The sequence below is a fragment of the Cervus canadensis genome, chromosome 6 (genome assembly GCF_019320065.1).
Source record: "Cervus canadensis isolate Bull #8, Minnesota chromosome 6, ASM1932006v1, whole genome shotgun sequence".
Lineage (NCBI taxonomy): Eukaryota > Metazoa > Chordata > Mammalia > Artiodactyla > Cervidae > Cervus > Cervus canadensis.
Window position 1 is genome coordinate 76,998,087 of NC_057391.1, and position 20,560 is coordinate 77,018,646.

The 20,560-nt window shown below is 46.5% G+C and overlaps 1 protein-coding gene across 1 annotated transcript in view; it reads left to right on the forward strand.

The window, feature by feature from the left end:
• Window positions 1-3,201: 3,201 nt before the first annotated feature.
• The window catches only part of TTC9 (tetratricopeptide repeat domain 9), a 32,037-nt gene continuing 14,678 nt past the window's right edge, over window positions 3,202-20,560 (forward strand). Inside the window, exon 1 of the mRNA XM_043472425.1 lies at window positions 3,202-3,851. Coding sequence (XP_043328360.1) covers window positions 3,437-3,851 — 415 coding nt within the window. The 5' untranslated portion in view covers window positions 3,202-3,436. The remainder of the gene's footprint in view (window positions 3,852-20,560) is intronic.

A 20,560-nucleotide genomic window follows, 5' to 3' on the forward strand; every position in this document is an offset into this window, starting at 1 on the left:
TGGAATCAATCTGACCACAGAAAAATGATTAAATACACTTTGCTACAAAGACAAAAGGAATATTATGAAACCATTAAAAACAAGACTTTAAGAAGCTATTTAATTACATATAATATAAAGTAAAAAGAGCAGGAAACTGTATATATCAACTCATACCACTCATGTTTATTAAAAGAGTACTTTGTACAAATATAGATGCTTAGAAAAAAACAGAGAGGAATTATATCGAAATATTAACAAAGAATATACCTGGTGACAGTATAGAGTGTGCGCGGGGGGGGGGGGGGGGGTGGTTCTTTGTACGTTTCTGTACTTTGCAAATCCTCCAGAGCAGGGCTTTTCACACTCTTCATAAGCATATGAATCACCTGGTGATCTTGAGAATAGATCTGGGTCAGCAGATCTGGGATTTTGCAGATTCTTCATCTCTAACAGGCTCCAAAGTGATGCGGATGCTACTGGCCCAAGGCCTCCACTTTGAGTAGTCAGGTTTTGGAGCCGGAGTCTTCAAACTTGACTGTGCATCTGAATCAAGGTGGGAGTGCGGGGTCAAAATACAGGTTGCCGGATCCCCATGCCTAGAGTTTCTGATTTTAGTAGGTCTGGAGTGGGACCCTAGAAACAGCATCTCTATTTTCCAGGTGACACTGATGCTGCAGGTCTGGAAACCGCGCTTCAAAACCAATGATGTAAAATACAAACATCTTTTTCTCAGCGTCATAAAGGGGGCAGGAGCACTAAAAAAACAGGCCACCCTTCTCCTCTGTTTACAAAATCAGATGCAACCCTTTCAAATGCTTCCATAATCTAACCCAATCATTTTCAGTTACTTCTGTTTAGACCATGAAACTCAAACCACTAATGCCGTAAACATCCCTAAGATTCCGAACATCAGGACCTCTGCTGTTTCCTCACTCTGGTTGAGATGTCATTTTCTTGTATTTCCTCAGGATCAGATCTTAGCCATCTTCTTCAAGGCCTCAAACGTTTCCTGCACAGTTTCCCTTCCTTGGGGCTCCACAGGATTTTCTTTTCCTTCTGGCGACATTTACCAATTTCTACCTGACAGAGTGAGTATACGGGTGGGTGGTTTATGTCCTCCAGTAGACTGGGAGTTAGTGAGAGAGCAGGACAGTCCCTTCCTGGATTATCTTTGCCCCTTGACCTCAGCAAATCCCCAGCAGACAGCCAGGGCAGTCTGAAAGAATGAATGAAGTAAGGGATGGAACCTTCTGAGACAGGGCAGAACTGTTCTGTAAATGGAAACTAGGACACATGCCCAGCCTTGATGACCAACAGTAACAGGTGTTTTCCATCTCTGATGTCTGTGATTCATTCTGCACAACTGCCTGCACACCCAGGCGTCAGCACACCACGGCTCTCAGAATACACAACGCCCGACAGGGTGAAGTGCCCACTGTGCTCTGGGCACCTGGGTGGCCACATACAGGGGCATGTCTCAGTGACAACCTGTACCCACACAAAAAGAGGCCTTGCCACCTTAAAATTATTAACGCAAAAATATTAACACAGCTCCTGGTTCTTACTGCAAAGAAACAGGAGCTGCAGCTTGTGCCTATGTCCCTTGCTTCCCGCCGCACCTGTCCTTTTAGTTTTTAAGAAATCTATTGAGGGTGGGTCTGCATGTGCTTCACAGCCTGGGGTCCCCCATCCCTACAAACACACACACACACTGACAATAAATCCCTACACACACACACACACACTCACAATACATCCCTACACACACACACACTGACAATACATCCCTACACACACACACACACACACACACTCACAATACATCCCTACACACACACACTCACAATATACCCCCCACACACTCACAGTACATCCCTACACACACACACTCACAATACATCCCTACACACACACATATTCACTCACAATACATCCCCCCACACACACACTCACAATACATCCCTACACACACACTCACATTCACTCACAATACATCCCTACACACACACATTCACTCACAATACATCCCTACACACACACTCACATTCACTCACAATACATCCCTACACACACACATATTCACTCACAATACATCCCTACACACACACATATTCACTCACAATACATCCCTACTCACACACACTCACACATACACTCACATTCACAATACATCCCTACACACACACATATCACTCACAATACATCCCTACACACACACTCACATTCACTCACAATACATCCCTACACACACACTCACATTCACTCACAATACATCCCTACACACACACACATATTCACTCACAATACATCCCTACACACACACTCACATTCACTCACAATACATCCCTACACACACTCACATTCACTCACAATACATCCCTACACACACACTCACATTCACTCACAATACATCCCTACACACACCTCATTCACTCACAATATCCTACACACACATATCACTCACAATACATCCCTACACACACACTCACATTCACTCACAACACATCCCTACCACACACACAATTACACTCACACAACACTCCCTACACACACACATATCACTCATCCCTCACATTCATCACAATACATCCTCCAAACTCACATTCACTCACAAACATCCCTACACCACACACATAATTCACTCCAATCACTCCTACACACACAACACTCAATTCACTCACAATACATCCCTACAACACACTCACATTCACACAATACATTCCCTTACAACACACACACACATTCACTCACAATACATCCCTCACACACACACATATTCACTCACAATACATCCCTACACACACACTCACATTCACTCACAATACATCCCTACACACACACTCACATTCACTCACAATACATCCCTACACACACTCACTCACAATACATCCCTACACACACACATTCACTCACAAATACATCCCTACACACACACATACACTCACAATACATCCCTACACACACACACAGACACACACACACCCCCTCCCCCATGCGTCTCTTTCAGACTAGGCGCGCCTCCGAGGGCTGGATTGAATGGGAAAAAAAGGGCTCGTCTTTGTCACTAATCCTCCCCTCCTTCAGGCGAGCCAAGCTTCTTCCGGGTCAGCGACAATCCCCGCCAAGCCCCTCGGGCCCCCGGCCCCCGGCCCCGCTAGCCCCGGAGCGCGCCGGGGCCAGGTCGCCGCCGCCCGCAGGTTGCGGGAGGGGAGGAGGGCGAGGCGGAGGGCGGGCGGCGCGGGAGTGGGGGAGGGAGGGCGGAGGGAAGGAGGGGAAGGCAATCCGAGGAGGAGGAGGAGGAGAGCGCAGCCTCCCGCAGCTGGCGAGAAGAATGGGAGTGCGGGACGACAGACCGCCGCGGGGTGTCACGGCCGCGGCCGAGCTCTCCAGGCGCGGGGCCGGCGCCCGCCGCGTTTAAACCCGGGAGGGCGCGGCGGCGCCGGGCGGCGGCCGAATGGAGAGGAAGGGCTCGGCGGCCGGAGCCAAGGGGAACCCGAGTCCGCCCGCGGCCGGCGAGGCGCAGCGGCCCCAGCCGCCGCTGTGCGTCCCGGGCGGCGGCGGCGGCGGCGGAGGGACCCCGGCGCGGGGCCAGGCTGGGGCGGCGGCCGAGCCCGCCGAGTTCATCCGGCGCGCGCACGAGTTCAAGAGCCAAGGGGCGCAGTGCTACAAGGATAAGAAATTCCGCGAAGCCATCGGCAAATACCACCGGGCGTTGCTGGAGCTGAAGGGGCTGCTGCCGGCCGCCGGGGAACGGGAACGGGACTCGCGCGGGGCCTCCCCGGCCGGGGCCCCCAACCCCTGCCGCCTCTCGGAGGAGCAGAGCAAGACGGTGGAAGCCATCGAGATCGACTGCTACAACAGCCTGGCAGGTGAGCTGCACCGCGCCGCGCCGCGCTCCCGGCCCCTCCTTCCTCTGCCCTCCCCGTCTCCAGCCCGGAGCTGGTTCCTATGCTCCGGCCCCGGTCCTCCGGTCACCGCGCCGCGCCCCGCACTCCCTCGCGGGGACCGTGCCGCTCCGGGAAGGAGAACCCGGGAGGGGGGGCGCTTTGGGAAAAGTGTGACTTTTAGGATTAAACCTTCTGAAACTCGTGGTCATCCCGCATTCCTCCCCCGCATCCTCGTAAATCTCGCCTATAAATAGCTGGACAGACAGATGGGGGACCCAGCCGGCCTGGCGGCGAGTGCTGCTGCCACTGCTCACCAGTGGACCCGGGTCCAAATGCGGGAAGCAGCACCCGGGGTGGGCCACCCGCACCCACCGCATGCCCAGTGGCTGCTGGCCCCGGGGATCGTTGGCACCAGAGCTGGCCCTCAGCTTCCCCCCAGCTGACCGCATCTCTGAGTCAAGTCCTTGCCCGAGTCCCTTTGGCCCCAATGGCAAAGGGCAGTTTGCTACGATGCTTTCAGCATCTCAAGCAAAATGGATTCCAAAATGCACTTTCTTCTCTCCGAGCTCTGCTGGGGCCTTGGTTGCCAGGTGAAGAGAGCAATCTCAAAGGGAAACTAGTTCAAGGTTGGGCTTGAGCTGTGCTACATTCTCGCCCCCCGCCTCCCACTCCGTGTAGCACTGATTCTCACACCAGCTGACTGCTAGGCTTTGAGGAAAAGGGAGTCCTTTTATTGGGAAAAGAAATTCCCGAGTACACTTTGGAGATTAAGGTCAAAGTCGGGCATTTTTAAAAATTAACTTCGGCACCGGAAATTTTAAAGTCTCTAAAAACGGAGGAGTCTGGGTCATTCCAGGGCCTTCCTAAGAGAAGGTGGAAGAGGTTGCCAGAGGCCTTATATTCGAAAAGCACTCTTTGGTCTTCTCCCACCCCATCTGGTGGGATTTGGGAATGATCCACCTCCTCTGATCAAATTAAAGGCCATCACTCCTGGTCCCTAACCCTTGAAGTTGCCCAAACTCTTTAGCTCTGGACAGTTGGAGCAGAGTTAGGTGAGGAGAATGGGTGTGGCTGGGGATGGTGGATTTGTCTGGAGCCCAGACAGTTGAGGGATGAAAAATATATGTGGATAATTGTGCTCTATTTCGGAGTGCCAGTCAGCTCTGTTCCCTTGAATGCCTCTAGTGCCAGCCTACCTCTGCTTCCATAAGGCCATATCCAGTGTCATCTTTAATCAGGCAGAGCCAGGCACTTTGAAATTTGTTAAGTAGTTTACAAACATGAAGGATTAATAATAATAGTTGTAGTAGCAACGGTGGGGATGGTGCTGTGATAGCAGTCCTACTGGTAAGTGCAGCAGGTAAAGTAGTAGTAATATGGCATAGATGTATTTCAGTCAATCACAAGGCACGTAGTGATTCCCTTCCTTTCCCGCAAGTCTCTGGCATATTCACTACTGCCTGATGAATGTAAAGGGCAGAGTGGCCATGGGTGGAGAAATCACTAATGCAGTGATTTCAGAGTGGCAGTAGAGTCTTCTATTTAGTATTTTCCATGGGCATTCTAGGGTTGCCCCTCACCCCATGCTTTTGGCTGCCAGCCTATGGCTAGCACAGCCTACCGTCTCCCCAGAAGGGGTTATATTTCCATGGTGAAACTAAAGCTGTGTCTTCCTTTGGTCAGGCCGGCCCAGTGGGCGGGGCTAAGATCTGAACAGTTCCTCCACCTCCACGCCCACCCCCCCACACACACTCTGGAAAACTTTAGTGGTGAGAGAATGGAAAGTAGCAAGGGCAGATTTCCCCCTCTGCTGCTTGTTCCAGTGCTCGCCACTTATTAATATTCATAATTTATGGATTGCAAAAGTAATGCATGCCTATCAACTGTATTTTCTTTTAGAAAATGCAAAATTACCTATGGTCACAGCAACCTAAAGAAATCCATTGTGATATATTTCCTTCCTGTATCTTTTTCTTTACTTAAATGTAAACTGTTTACAAAGTGAAGGACCTCCTGCATCCTGTTTTTATGCCCAGTCGCCATTGTATCAGAGCATTTTTTACATTTCACTAAAATCTCTTTGTGAAGATTATTTTCAAGGGCAACCTAAAATTTTTAAATACGTGTTTACAATGATCATTGGATGGAAAGAGGAAGAAGTATGGTCCCTATTATTGTTGTTAGGACCAGAGCAATGCAGTGTGGCCTGTAAGATAATCTTTCCCCCTGTGCCTGATTGAAGGGAAGAGATAGCAACTGCAAGTTTGTTCTGGCAAAAAGGCAACTGGCCCTTCCATCCGGGCTGCAGTGCTGGCTGAGCAACCCAGTGGGCTCCAGGTAGGAACAGTCTGAAGATGTTGGTCCTCTCAAGGATCTGTCCTTCTACACAGCTGTGCATAGAGGAAGAGCTTTGGGGTTTAGAAGCAACATGGACTAGCTCAGAAATACCTGGAGGATTAGGCCATGTTGCTAAGGGCATTTCAGCACCAAACAAAAACTGTTGTGAGGCTTCTGGAGGAAATCTAGGTTCAGGGGGTCCTTGCACTCTGCATTGAAGGCCCCAAGAGAACAGCAAGTGGGCAGTTAGAATCTGCTAGGAGATATTTGCCTAAAAATCCATTTGGATGACTTGAGGTGACCATTTGAAGGGTATGCAGGCAATTTTCAAGGTGCTTGTGGTCTGTTTTGGCTTAGAGTTTCCTTCTGATTAGTAGGGAACTGGCCAATGGTGGAAGGCTTCTCGATTTGATTGTGCGTGTCTTATTCTCTAAGAAATTCAAGGGAAAAGATGGGCAGCATCTTCTTACTTCAGAATTTCTAATGATTTTGATACAATGATTAGAAAAGATATTCTGACCTGCCAGGGGAGGTGTAGACATGTAATTCTTACCAAGGCTACAAAAGAGGCATATACTGGCCAACTGATGGACTCCCATTGACCTCGAACAAGACACAGGACTCCCCTGAGGCCTTGGAATGTTCTGTGCAAAACCTCTTGAAAGACAGAGCCTTTTGCTTTACATCTGTTCCTGTGGGATTGTGAGGGCCCCAGCTGGGATGTGATCAAAAGGTTGTAATGCATGACTTTGTGGGTATTTTCAAATGATGTTCAAGACTCAGATGCCCACAGTGGAGATGAGTGCTGACAGGCCATGGCATTGAATCTGAAGGCTAGAGGAGAGTCAGCTTAGGCCCCTATTCCTGGCACACCCTGTGACTTTGTATAAGTTCCTTCCACATCATTTTATGTCCATCTTCCTATCTATTTAGAGCTATGTTTTGGGGGGCAAGTATTTGTTTTACCGAAGGGGCAGGTAATTTCTATTGAATTAAAAGTCCCAGGACAGGGGAATGACACGGCCTAAATAAGTCACACCTGAAAAAGGCCTGGATGAGAGTCAGTCAGTTTTATCAGTACTTTTTCATCTTCAAGCCATAGAACTGGAGCCAGCTACATAATTTGTGGGGCCCAATGGAAAATGAAAATGTGGGGCTCCTTCTTCAAAAAAGCAGGAGAAAATTGTCCTTAAAGGTCTTAAAAGATAAAGCTTTTCCCCTTTCTTTCATGGTCTCTCTCAACATGGTGTTTTTATCTGCTATTTAATGTCATTATGAGAAAGTTATAGATTTAAAGGATTGGCATGAATTTACCATTCATCTTTATAGTGTGCAGTGCCAGTTTTAAGTGGAAATACAAGAGCACTTAACTGGTATGTGAAATCACGTAAGTTCCACAATTCACGTTTTGCAGTTTGTACATGCATATGTAGTTTATTCCTACTGGAACTGTGGAAATGCTGACAAAATGAACTCAACTGCTTTTATTTCACTTTTTATATGCATACTTTTTTGTGTGCACTCTTTACCAATCTTGCCTTTCTGATGAGTAAGGAAAGGAAAGGGAGCTATTCCTTACTCCCACCCAAATCTTTCCTTCTCTGTCATCATTTTCAGCCTAAGTGGTTGGCTAGCACAGGGAAGTAACTTAAGCAAGAAAGGATAAGCTGGGGTTTTAGGTTATTTGTGTTTCTTAGAGCACTGTTGCTTCCTTTCTGCATTTGAAGCAATTTCTGGGTTGAATGGAAAGCCTGGCCTCTTTGGGCTGTCAGTGTATATGCTTACTTAGTTATAGACCAAGCACCCTTACCTTATGCTTGTTGAACTCCCCTTCATTGTGGAACCGCTGTATGCTTATGGGGCATTGTGAATGCTGGGTACTACGTGGGGCTTCAAAGAGTGTGTGTGCCTCTCTTCTGATCATGTTCATGCTCCGTTATCCCATGGGGCTTCACTTACAAAAGAAAGAAAGTGAAGTTGCTCAGTTGTGTCCGACTCTTTGTGACCCCATGGACTGTAGCCCACCAGGCTTCTCCGTCCCTGGGATTTTCCAGGCAAGAGTACCGGAGTGGATTGCTATTTCCTTCTCCGGGGATCTTCCCGACCCCCAGGGATCGAACCCAGGTCTCTGGCATTGCAGGCAGACACTTTACTCTCTGAGCCACCAGGGAAGGCTTCCAAGACATAGTTTCAAAGATAAAATAAGAATTTCAAGAAGTCAACAGCAGAGCATTAAATCAAATACAAGGACCTTCTGAACATGGGTCCTATGTGACTGTACCCTTGAAGCCACCCCACAATGGGACACCAGTAGATGATTGAGTGCATGCATCTAAGGTGGACAAAATTAGATACAGACTCTGAGGCAGATTCTAAGACAAAAGGTACCTGACAGAAATCGGTGTGGGAACCAAAGGACTGAGCATGAAGATGGATAAATTACGAATGCAAGAACTCAGTTGTTAAAAGAAGAGGTCAAGAGCTAGAGACAAGCAGTTAACCTGGTAACCAGAAGATGAGTTGTTGGGATAAGAACTGGCAAAGGAAGGGGAAAGAAGGAGACGGGTTTCATGGTAAGATGCTCAACCAAGATCTTGCCATATGGATGGGAGAGCTTGACCCACCAAGCCATTGTTGACCCAAGGCTGGTCCTCAGGCAGCCCCTTGACCAATAAATCTTAAGCCTGTAAACATGGCTTCAAAGTTCATCTTCCAAGAAAGAATATGAGAATTTAAACTTGTAGAATGCTTTCAAGAAAAGAATATGCCAAATGTAGACTTCAGGCTGATTTCTAAAGTGGATTCTGAAGTTCCTTAGTTTACCTACAAAAGTAATGAGTTGGATGGCTCGTAGCCAGCAACTGTCTAGGACATCTTGAAATAAGAGTCCGTACAGCCAAAATGCAAGGGAGTGCCCCATCCAAGGCATGGGGACTCACTGCAGGGTGGACAGGAAGGCCAAGATGTGGAGCAACCAGAAACTGTCCCCAGAGCTTCACAGGTTGGGAGTGACCTGTGAGATGGAACATTCTCTCCTGCCAGCTGTTTTCTTTCATCACCAGGTTGTGCCTCCTTCATACAACTAGGATGAAAACCCAGTGTTTCAACCAACCAACCAGCAATTTCCTAATTTCCAGATATTTGGCTTTGGAAAATCAGATGTCCCTGCTGGGACCAGATTGTCACTAAGACAATACTGTGGTCCATTCCCAATCACAGAGCAGCAGCCACAGCTCTAGCATGGACAATGTACCAGACATTAAAAAAGCCAAAGATAAGGGAATTTGCTGGTTGTCCAGTGGTTAGTATGTGGTGCTTTCACTGCCAGGGACCAACGTTCCATCCCGGGCTGGGAAAGAGATTCTGCGAGCCATGCTGTATGAGATGTGTGTGTTAGCGGGGAAGGTACTTAAAAAAAAAAAAAGGCCAAAGATAATACTACATAAGATTAAAAGAGTTTATGGGCTTCCCATGTGGTGCTAGTGGCAAAAAATATGCCTGCCAGTGCAGGAGACGAAAGAGACCTGGTTTGACCCCTGTGTCAGGAGGATCCCCTGGAGGAGGGCATGGCAACTCACTCCAGTTTTCTTGCCTGGAGAATCCCATGGACAGAGGAGCTCTGGCAGACTACAGTCCATACGGTCGCAAAGAGTAGGACATGACTGATGCCACTTAGCAGGCACATATGGTCTTCCTCATGGATTTCATATGGCCTTGAAATTATTATTAGCAGGGTAAAACTCATTATCTTCCTTTTATGCATACATACACATTTTCATATCAGCAATGAAATGATACCATGTCTGATAGGACTCAAAACCAACAGTTCCCAAATTTTATAATAAACTATACTGAAAAATTATAATATATATATATCTGAATCACTTTGTCATACACCTGAAACTAACACATTTGTAAATCAACTATACTTCAATTAAAGAAAAAAAAGGAAGCAGAATGTGATGTGTGGTGCCAAGGAGAGTTGACTTGAACCTGAAGAGTCCTGGGTTGAACTGTATCCAAGTGGACCTTCTATTCTTGTTCAGCCAAAAGGAGTTTAAAACAGCACTCAAATTACAGACAACATTACACAGAGGAAGACTGTGGAGCAAAGGTTTCCCTTTCACCGTGTGTCTGTGTGTAAAAAATGAAAGTGCTAAGGAAGTGCTAACTAGCTAGCTTGAGAGTTATGTAAAATCAGAATTATGATTTTGGATTTGGATATGGCCCTTACAGTGGTGTGTGAATTTCCTTGTCAACATCACCACCTTGTCATCAACATGAGCTTAGACACTTCCAAAAATAGGGATACTTACCACTACCTAAAGTGACTTATTTAGCAACCACCACCACAAAACAACAGCTACAATGATGATAACGGTCACAACAACGGCAGTAAAGACTACCGTGATGGGCCCAGTTTCTGGCATCCAGTAGATTTTCCATGAATGTATTTGAAAGGAATGAAAATGCTTATCCTAGCATTTGTCTCATATTAAGGATCCAAGAAATTCAAACATTTCATTAATATTAATTGAGCAACTAATAGGCGCTAGACACTGGGGTTGAGAGCTGGGTACACAGACAAGGTCACTGCCTTTCATGAACTTACGTATATGCCTATCTAACTCTGAGACAGAAAATCCAAGCTTAGAACAGTTAAGTCCCTTGCCCATGGTCACATAGTAGTATATGGCAAACTGGAATTTCTCATCTGCCAGGTCTCTAATTTGAAAGCCTATAATTCTAAACACTCACCCCACAGCCTCCATCTTTAGAAGTTTCTTTCTTAGGTACAAAAATTTGCCTCCTTGAAATTTCTATCAATCCATTCGTATTCTATATACCTTTTGAAGCAACACAGAATACATCTCATCAGTGTACCAAGGAAAAGCCTTGACATTTTTAGGGCAACTCGCTTGCCCATCCTCCAGTCTTGTCTTCTGTTAAGCTATTCCTTTTTTTATTTTAATGGAAAAAAAGTCACTACTTTTTTTTTATTACCGTGATGTGCCTTGTATGTTTAAGAGTCCCATTTCATGACCATCCTGGGTGGTTAAGGGGAAAGTGTCCTATATATACTCTGTACCAGGTTTTGTGTCACTAGGAAGGAGACTTGAATTTATGTGGACAGAGAGGAATGAGAATTTGATGAGTCACAATTTCTAATGAACCCTGTTATGCCCCTCTCTCCAGAGTGTGTAAATTCTAGTTAAGAGGTCTTGAGAAATTCAAGTGGATCTGTTAAGAGTAGGAATTAATTTCAGCCATTACTTCTTCAGTGATCAGTTTTGTGACCCACTAGAAGAGGAACATCTGGACTTGTCCAAATGCATTACTGCAGACCTGGTCAGTTTTAATGTCATGAGAGTAATGATCGCATCATTTAAAAATATGTTCTGGTTTAAGTGCTAAATGAGATTGGACACAATATTATTCTGTGTGGCATGCAACATTTGCTCTCCTAACATCCTCTAAAGTAGTATTTATTTTTAAGTTTGTGTTTTTGTGACTGACTGATAAGTTCTAACTTTGGGAGCCAAAACCTCCTGTCCCAGGAAACAAAAACAACCCCTCCCCCAAACCCAGCAGTAAGCAATCCAGTTGGCCCTGTGTCTAGTGGGGCGGGAACTGAAGGAGACTCATGTGACAGCTGGTGGCACATTCACTACGTACGTGAACTTAATCTGGTCACAAGACCTCTAGTCTTGAGTTTCCTCACTTGCTAAATGGGTATAATCATGCCAGCTTAACTCACAGGGTAAGGGTGAGAAGCAAGAAGATAATGTATGAATGTACTTTATAAACTATAAAGTATTGAAGTATAAGTTATCCTTTGAAGTGAATGGGGGTGTTTAGAAGAAAGACAAAAGAATAGGAAAAAGAACTGGGGGGCTTCCCTGGTGGCTCAGTGGTGGAGAGTCTGCCTGCTAATACGGGAGACACGGGTTCGATCCCTGGTCCGGGATGATCCCACGCACCACGGAGTAACTGGGCCCATGCACCACAACTCTTGAGCCTGTGTTCGAGAGCCTGGGAGCTGCAATTAATGAGCCCATGTGCCACAACTACTGAAGCTCAAGTGCCCTAGAACCCATGCTCTGCACCAAGAGAGGCCTCCACCACAGTGAGAAACCTGTGCACCACAAATGGAGAGTATCCCCTGCTCTCTGCAACTAGAGAAAAGCCATGCAGGAATGAAGACCCCATACAGTCAAAAATAAATAAAATTATTTTTTAAAAAAAGAAGTGAGGGCAATACCATGGTGGCCCAGTGTCTAAGACTCTATGTTCCCAATGCCAGGGGACCCAGGTTTGATCCCTGGTCAGGGAACCGGATCCCACAGGCCACAGTGAAGACCTGGTGCAGCCAAGTAAATAATATATAGAAATAAAATAGAAAGAAATAAGAAGTGGGAACTGCCCAGTGAAGGAAATTCCCACTAATTCTTACAATTTTAAAAGGGATCCTTGAATAGTATCCCTAGTAGATAATAGGAAAACTCTCTTGATGCATGGTTTCTACATTCAGTATCTATCCCATTTTGTTTCAAACACACACACACTCAAACGATTCCCCGAATGCAGGTCAACCACAAAAAGAAAAGCACTTGCTAATAAAACAAAAGTGTTTCTGATGAGAAGAATGTGACCGCCGTTCTTTGCAGGCCAAGTTCCCCCCCTTGTCTTCAGACATCCCCATCGAGAACACAGCAGAAGTGTGACTTGATGGAGTGATACGGACAGCAAGTTCTGTCTCTTACTGGTCAGCTGCCTGGAATCAAAGGATCTTGCCTCAAGTTTTCTGACGTCCGAGGGTTGGAGTCCAGAATCTTGGAGGTCCTTTCCAGCTCTGACAAGAATAATTCTCCATTCTTTCTGAACTGGGTGGCCGTTACCGAGAATGGGAGAGTTCTGTGTGGATGGATAGGAACCAGTCCCCAAAATCTATCATTATGTGAAAAGGCAGGGGTTTCCCTGGTGGTCTAGTGGTTAAGAATCCATATCCAATGCAAGGGACACGGGTCGAGATGGCCCGAGATGATTCCACATCCCACGGAGCAACTAAGCCCATGGACCACAACTACGGAGCCAGTGCTCTAGAGCCCACAAGCTGCAACTACTGAGCCCATACGCAGAACTAGTGAGCCCACCTGCTGCAACTATTGAAGCCTCCACGCCTAGAGCCTGTGCTCTGTCACCAGAGAAGCCACCGTGGTGCAATCAGAGAGTAGCCCCCGCTCACCACAACTAGCGAAAGCCTGCATGCAGCAACGAAGACTGAGCTCAGCCAAAAATAAATAATAAATAAAAATCTTTTTTTAAAAAAGGCAGAATGCAGATCAGTGTTTAAAAAGTATAAATTAGCATCAGCATATACGCTAGTACAGTATTTGCTTTCAAGAAGATTATCTGAAATTATGCAAGTGAAGCTGTTCATTTGAATACAGAACTGGACATTTTTACTTTTCTTTTTGATGATTATGATTTCATTGTTTTTAGAGCAATTAAAGGTTTATAGACCTGGAGAAGGGAATGGCAACCCACTCCAGTATTTTTGCCTGGAGAATCCCATGGACAGAGGAGCCCATGGGGTCGCAAAGAGTCGGACCTGACTGAGCGACTAACCCTAAAGATTTATAGCAAAACTGAAGGTAAGGAGCAGAGATTTCTCATATACTGCCTGCTCCCATACATGCCTAGCCTGCCCTGGAGTGGTACGTTTGTTACAGAATCTGTGTTGACCCAGCACGATCACCAAAAGTCCATGGTTTTCTTCGAGGTTCTCTCTCCTGTTGTACATTCTGTGGATTTAGACAAATGTATGATGACATGTCCCTGTCACTGTGGTACCATACAGAGTGCCTTCCCTGCCCTTAACATCCTCTGTGTGCTTCCTCTTCATCTCTTAACCACCCCAACTCCTGGCATCCACTGACCTTTTTACTGTCTCCATCGTTTGCTTTTTCCAGAATGTCCTATAGTTGGAATCATACAGTGTGTAGCCTTTTCAGTCTAATTTCTTTCACTTAGTCATATGCATTTAAGGTTCCTCTGTGTTCCTTTTTTAACTTTTTCTTCTAAATCTTTCTATAGTGTATGACTTTTCTAAGTATATGCATTATTATATTTATTTTTAACGAAAAACGATGACGGGATTATCTGTGTGGAAAGATTATGCATAGTTTTGCTTCTTTTATTTTCCCCCTAAAAAAAGCCCACCTTATACACGCGATTTTTAATGCTGTTCTGGATATTACCAGTCTTGTCTAATCATGTCAGAATGTGACACATAAGATGTCAAGCAAAATTATCCCAAGCCCCAAACTTTCTCTTATTATCCCATCTTATGACTTATCCTTTCTGCAGTGCCCACCACCCCAGAGCACACACAGGGCTAGGTCCTGGCAGCATGGTACCCTCACAGCAGGGGGATGGATGCCCTTCTGCACTCAGTAACGCATGAGTGATGGTGTGAATCTGCTGGTGAGAAAGGGAAGAAAGTTGAGTCAGAGCTTGTGATACAGACTGGTCCTGAGCATTCATGATGTACCTCTGGTGTGGAGGAAGGGACCGTATGGGTGGTCTATGACCAAGATTCTTTTCAGCCCCTGAGTCTAGGAAATCCTGCCCCGTCAGTAGCTCAGACACAGCACCCGGAAGGAAGCTCACTCACTCATCAGATCCTTATTGGATGCTTGCCATGGCTGTTCATAGCCCAAATCTCAAATCCACCGTGTTCTCCTCAAAACATGGCACGGGGTTGTGGGAGCAGGGTTCTCATTTAGACTCTGCTGCTCACTTGCACTGTAACTTGGGAAAGGTCACATCACTCCAAGCCTCAGTTTCCTCATATGTAAACAGCAGGGTGTTGGGTCAGATGCCCTCCAAGTCCCCTTTCAGAAATGTTGAGCCGTCTAGGATTTTGAAAACTGTCTAGTACCCCCCACCCCACCCCCTTCTAGCCTCTCTCTCTTCTGGAAGCAAGCAGATTTAGAAAGGAAACAGGAAACAAGCTGTCTTTTGTTCTAGTTTACTGATACGTGCTGACAAATAGGCATGAAAGATCTCAACCAAGATTTCCAAGGTAGCCTTGCACATGTGAAGGTAAACCAAAATAAAGGAACCCACAGTCTCGCAGAGTGATAGAATCAGACAGAGGGTCTCCGAGAGAAACCAGAGTGGGGTTTGAAGCCTCTGTAAAATATTAATTACCTGGGCCCTGGAATCTAAAGTGATGGCATCAGATATTACCTATTGCTGCTAGATCCTCTCAGACTATTCAAAAATTCAGACTTTGATTCTTAGCAGGCCATCATTCACCCTATGAAATCTGGCAAAACTAGCTACATTAGACCTGGAAGTTCTGATGGAGCAGGTAAAAGGCTTTTAAGAAATGAGCTGGCAGTGGCAGGGCCAAGCATTTCAGGGAACAGTTGCTAGCTAAGCTGTAGCTTCTCAGAGAGTTGCTACCCTTGGCTTAAGACTGGAGAGCTCTGAGGAGTCTCGGCCAGGTCCTGAGCACATCTGGACCAGGATGTGCTTCTGGGCATATTGCTTGTGCGGAGTCAGAACTTAGCTCCTTTCTCAAATGGACCTGAACCTCAGGTTGCAGATGCCACTTGGTCATCGGAACTTGTGTCTCTGACACCTCGAGGGAGAGAAAGGCTGTGTCCCTGTGTGTGCCAGTGAAAATGGGGGAGGGGGGGGAGAGAGGAAGAAAGGAGCACAGAGGAACAGGCAGGCAGCAGACTTAGACCCCAGAAAACCTAAGAGCAAGGAGGCCTAATGGAGAGGAACTTTACTTAGCAAAAGAGGGTCTGGCTTTGACCCCTGACTTCCCATCTACTCCTCCATTAACCTTGGTACAGTCCCCATCTTGACAAGCTTCTGTTTCCATTATAGCATGCAAGCAATAATATGCACCAGATCGGACTGTGATGATTGAAATTAAAGGATACATGCATGCATGTCCACTACAGTGCCTGGCACGTAATTGATGCTTAATAGATGGTGGCTATGTGTAAATCTAGTTTCTCTGGTGGCTCAGGAGGTAAAGCGTCCGCCAACAATGCGGGAAACCTGGGTTCAATGCCTGGGTCAGGAAGATCTCCTGAAGAAGGAAATGGCAACTCACTCCAGTATTCTTGCCTGGAAAATCCCATGGAGGGAGGAGACTGGTAGGCTACAGTCTATAGGGTCACAAAGAGTCTGACTCGACTGAGTGACTTCACTTTCACTTTCATGTGTAAATCTAACTCTTACTCCAGTAAGTACTATGGCAGGAAAGTGTGCAAGAGGGGAGGACAAAGGACTCAGCAAAGGAGACTGGGGGAATATGGGAAGCAAGTGAGCAAAAGAGGGGTCAGGGCAAGTTTCAGCTCTTAAGTGTCTGCAGGGCTGAGGAGGTGAGTAAGATGTGAACCGGCAGGCTTTGGTGTGGGTGTTTCCTATCTGGGCCCGCGAGGCTGGGTGAACGATAATCCACCAGGCTTCCTCTGAAAGGCAGCTGATCTCCTGCAGGCCCAAGGGCCATGGGGCCCCTAAGGTTTGTGCCTGCTTCCATTTTCTCAGGGTTTAAGTCAAGCCATTGACTTGTAACATTTACAGACTGCTGGGTTCTAGGCAGACCTGTCTCTGGCCTGAGATTGTGTGGGCAAATAAGCTTCAGATAGACGATGTCTGTTCTCCGCCCTGTCCATCCTCCGCCCCAGGATTCCCTGACCCGTTCTTTGAACTGAACTAGCAGGGAAAGAACTTCGGACTCTCTCACAAGTCAGACCAGTTCAGAGAAGAGAAGATTCGTGCTGTGATCTGCTGGGTTCCCTGGGGAGCTTCGCAAGCAAGAAAGCGGGACTGATGGGCCGGGGAGAGGAGGCTGTGGAGGAAGTCGAGGCCCCTGGGAGAGGGAGAGGGTGCTAAGCCAGCAGCCTGTGCCCGCTCTGCCTGTTCTCTGGTGCCCTGAGTTGGAGCCAGCTTACTGAGCTGCCTTCCTCTGTCAGAGGAGGAAAGCCCCTGGGCTTGATCAGGGGTCCTGGGAATAAAAGCCCTTGCAGGCGTGTTTCTTGGCATGCGTGCTAAGTCACTTCAGCCGCGTCTGACTCTTTGCAACCCCATGGACTGTACCCACCAGGCTCCTCTGTCCATGGGATTCTCCAGGCAAGAATACTGGAGTAGGTTGCCATGCCCTCCTCCAGGGGACCTTCCTGACCCAGGGCTCAAACCCACGTCTCTTAAGTCTCCTGCACTGCAGGTGGGTTCTTTACCACTAGTGCCACCTGGGAGGCCCTGTTTCTTGGAGCCTCCCTTTAATCCCAGCTTACAGGCACTCCTCTGCCATGATGCCTTGGGTCCTCTTATGATCCTGGATCTCTCCAGATGGGCACTTCTCGAACAGGCAGTGCTTTCTGCTCAGGAAACCCTTCAGCAGCCTTCACTGCACCTCTCCTCCCAGGGTCTCCCCCTGCTCTCTTTGAGGACATAATGGGCAGAAGTGATTTCTTAAAAAAAATAAAATCACAGTTGATGAGGGTATTCTAAAAAAAGATCATTTCTCCCCTAAGAGGAACTCTGATGCCTGTTAGTACAAATTCTTCCCCCTGATACACACACGCACACATTTATTTATTTATTTTTTCCCACAAGATTTGGGTTGTACTTGGTTGTGCAATGTTTGGGTTGCACAAATGTTAACAAGTTTTTCCACCAATGTTTTCCACTAAAAACATTTTTCAATGTCATTATCTGTTTTTCTACAGCATGATTTTAATGTCCATGTCATGTTCTTATACCAACGCCCCCGTTATTTATTTAACCAGTCTCCTACGGGTGGATCTATAAGTTATTTCCAACACTTCACTAACATGCACAGTGCTGCCACAGCGAAGCCACAGAAGTGTTCTTTCTGCTACATGTGTGCCTGTTAACTAACATCCCCAAATATACCTGGTGTCATGGAAGAATGGCGGGAGAGATGATCAGAAGAGGAGAGGTGTTTTTTAAAGTCTAGAACGAGTACAGGATGGCATTTTGGCTTCTGAGATTCTTTTCCCCCATCCTGATTCAGAATTCCTGCTGATGGACATGACATGGGTACTTGGCCAGAGCTGACAAGATAAAGATAACCTGAGGCAGTGGGTTTCTTCTGAATATATCTGGGTATATACCCATCATCACATTCCAAATGGCCCAACTGGTTCTTTCAGAGTCCACTTCTAACCCAAGACAGGGTGTGAATGAAGACAAACAACAATCCTGTCCTACCTTCTTCCTCCTGCTCACTCCTCTCTGTGTATATACCACAATGAAGTCATGTAAGAGGTGGGGGCTGGGAATAGGATAACTCGTAAGTAAGGTGCCGTAGCACCCAAGTCTACTTCTTCCTTCATGAACAGGAGCACATGACAGGCAACAGAAGGCTGACCTGACCTCAGACTTTGACATGACAACTCTTGAGCAGATTCCAATATCCATCACAGGGTTTCCCAACCTCCTCTGAATGCCTGATGACCTGAGGTGGAGCTGATGTAATCATAATAGAAATAAAGTGCACAATAAATGTAATGCGTTTGAAACATCCCGAAACCACTCCCCCACCCCCAACCCCCACCCAGCGAAGTCCAAGGAAAAATTGTCTTCCGTGAATCTGGTCCCTGCTGCCAAAGAGTTTGGGGACCTTAATGGACTGTCAACACAAGACTGTCAACATAGCCTTTAGCTTATAAGATTTTAGAGTGGCTCTTCTGCTTGCCACTTTGTAAGCCAGGTACTGGTCAACAAGGGTGAATAAGAATATAAACTTCCTGAAGATACCAATATCTTTTGAATATCTCCATTTCTTTATGAAGCCCTGGCACAGCCTGTGGTGAATGAGTTCTCATCAAATAAGTTTATGAAGAGTCTGTACCTAGGATTGTACAGTGATCATGAGAGGCGTGCAGCAGCCCTTGAACACTGGGGGTATCCATCTGAAGAATACAAAGGGCAGGGGGAAAGGGCAACTTGGGAATGGTGAAAAGAAGAGACCTCCAAAAATAATGTTGCTAAAACAAAATGAAAGAAACACTTACTTGGCATTGTTTATTTGAATCCAGGGCAAGCATGTGCTAGAACTGGAAAAATACAAGGTCAGAAATTAATATGAATGGAATCCTAGGAGATTTATCCCATGAGATAAAGCCAAATGACTCGTGGTCGTGAGAGCAGCATCAGCAGTAGTGGGGGAACTCTACCTAGGTGCCAGGGAGGGCAATTATGGTGTGAATGAAGATACGGCCACTTGAAGGGTACTGGCCCCCTGAGTCAGCCAGCTTCCCATTGTCATAGGTTCTCAGTGCCTTAGACTTGGAAAAGACCTTTGGGGATCTGTGGGTCTAGGTCTCTTTACCCACCAGAGCCAATGTGGACTTGGGCTTAGACAATCCTGGCTCTTTTTCTAAAAATCAAATGGCCCTAGTAAATCACTTGCTTCTTTCAGCCTCAGCTCTTAGATGGAAGACTCATAAGACCTGTTTTCCCAGAGTCACTGTCAAGGCCAAATGAGTCGTGAAACACTATACAAATGTTTGGTATTGCTACTTACTGAGAATACAATGTATGTAAACCAGTATGATATAGTTTTTCTGTGTGGGGTTTTAAAGATGCCCCACACATGCTTGTCTGGAAGGCAAAGAAGAAGGGTGTCAAAATAGCTACAGTGATGGGCATGAGCTGAGTCTCTGGCTGTGAAAAATGATTTCATTCTTTGGAAAATGAAAGGGTCCACTTGATGATCATACCTGTAGATCTGGCTTCATTAGAAAAAGACCTCCCTACATGTTCTGTCGACTTGCACTTTTGGGCTTCCCTGGTAGATCAGTTGGTAAAGAATCCACCTGCAATGCAGGAGACGCCATTTCAATCCCTGGGCCAGGAAAATCCCCTGGAGAAGGGATAGGCTACCCACTCCAGTATTCATGGGCCTCCCAGGTGGCTCAGACGGTCAAGAATCCTCCTGCAATGCGGGAGACCTGGGTTCAGTCCCTGGGTTGGCAAGATCCCCTGGAGGAGGGCATGGCAACCCACTCCAGTGTTCTTGCCTGGAGAATCCTCATGGACAGAGGAGCCTGGTAGGCTACAGTCCATGGGGTCGCAAAGAGTCGGACATGACTGAGCGACTAAGCAGACACACACATGTTCTGTGAAATTGTTACCCTTAGGCAGGGGTGACTGTAATTTATAATTTACAGGTTTTAGAAAAATAGTTCTTTCTTAGCAAGTTTGAAAAGAGGGAAATTACCTGATCTTGATAAAAAGCATCTACCTAAGAAACTAAAGTTAACATCATACTAAATGGTAAGAGACTTAGTGCTGTC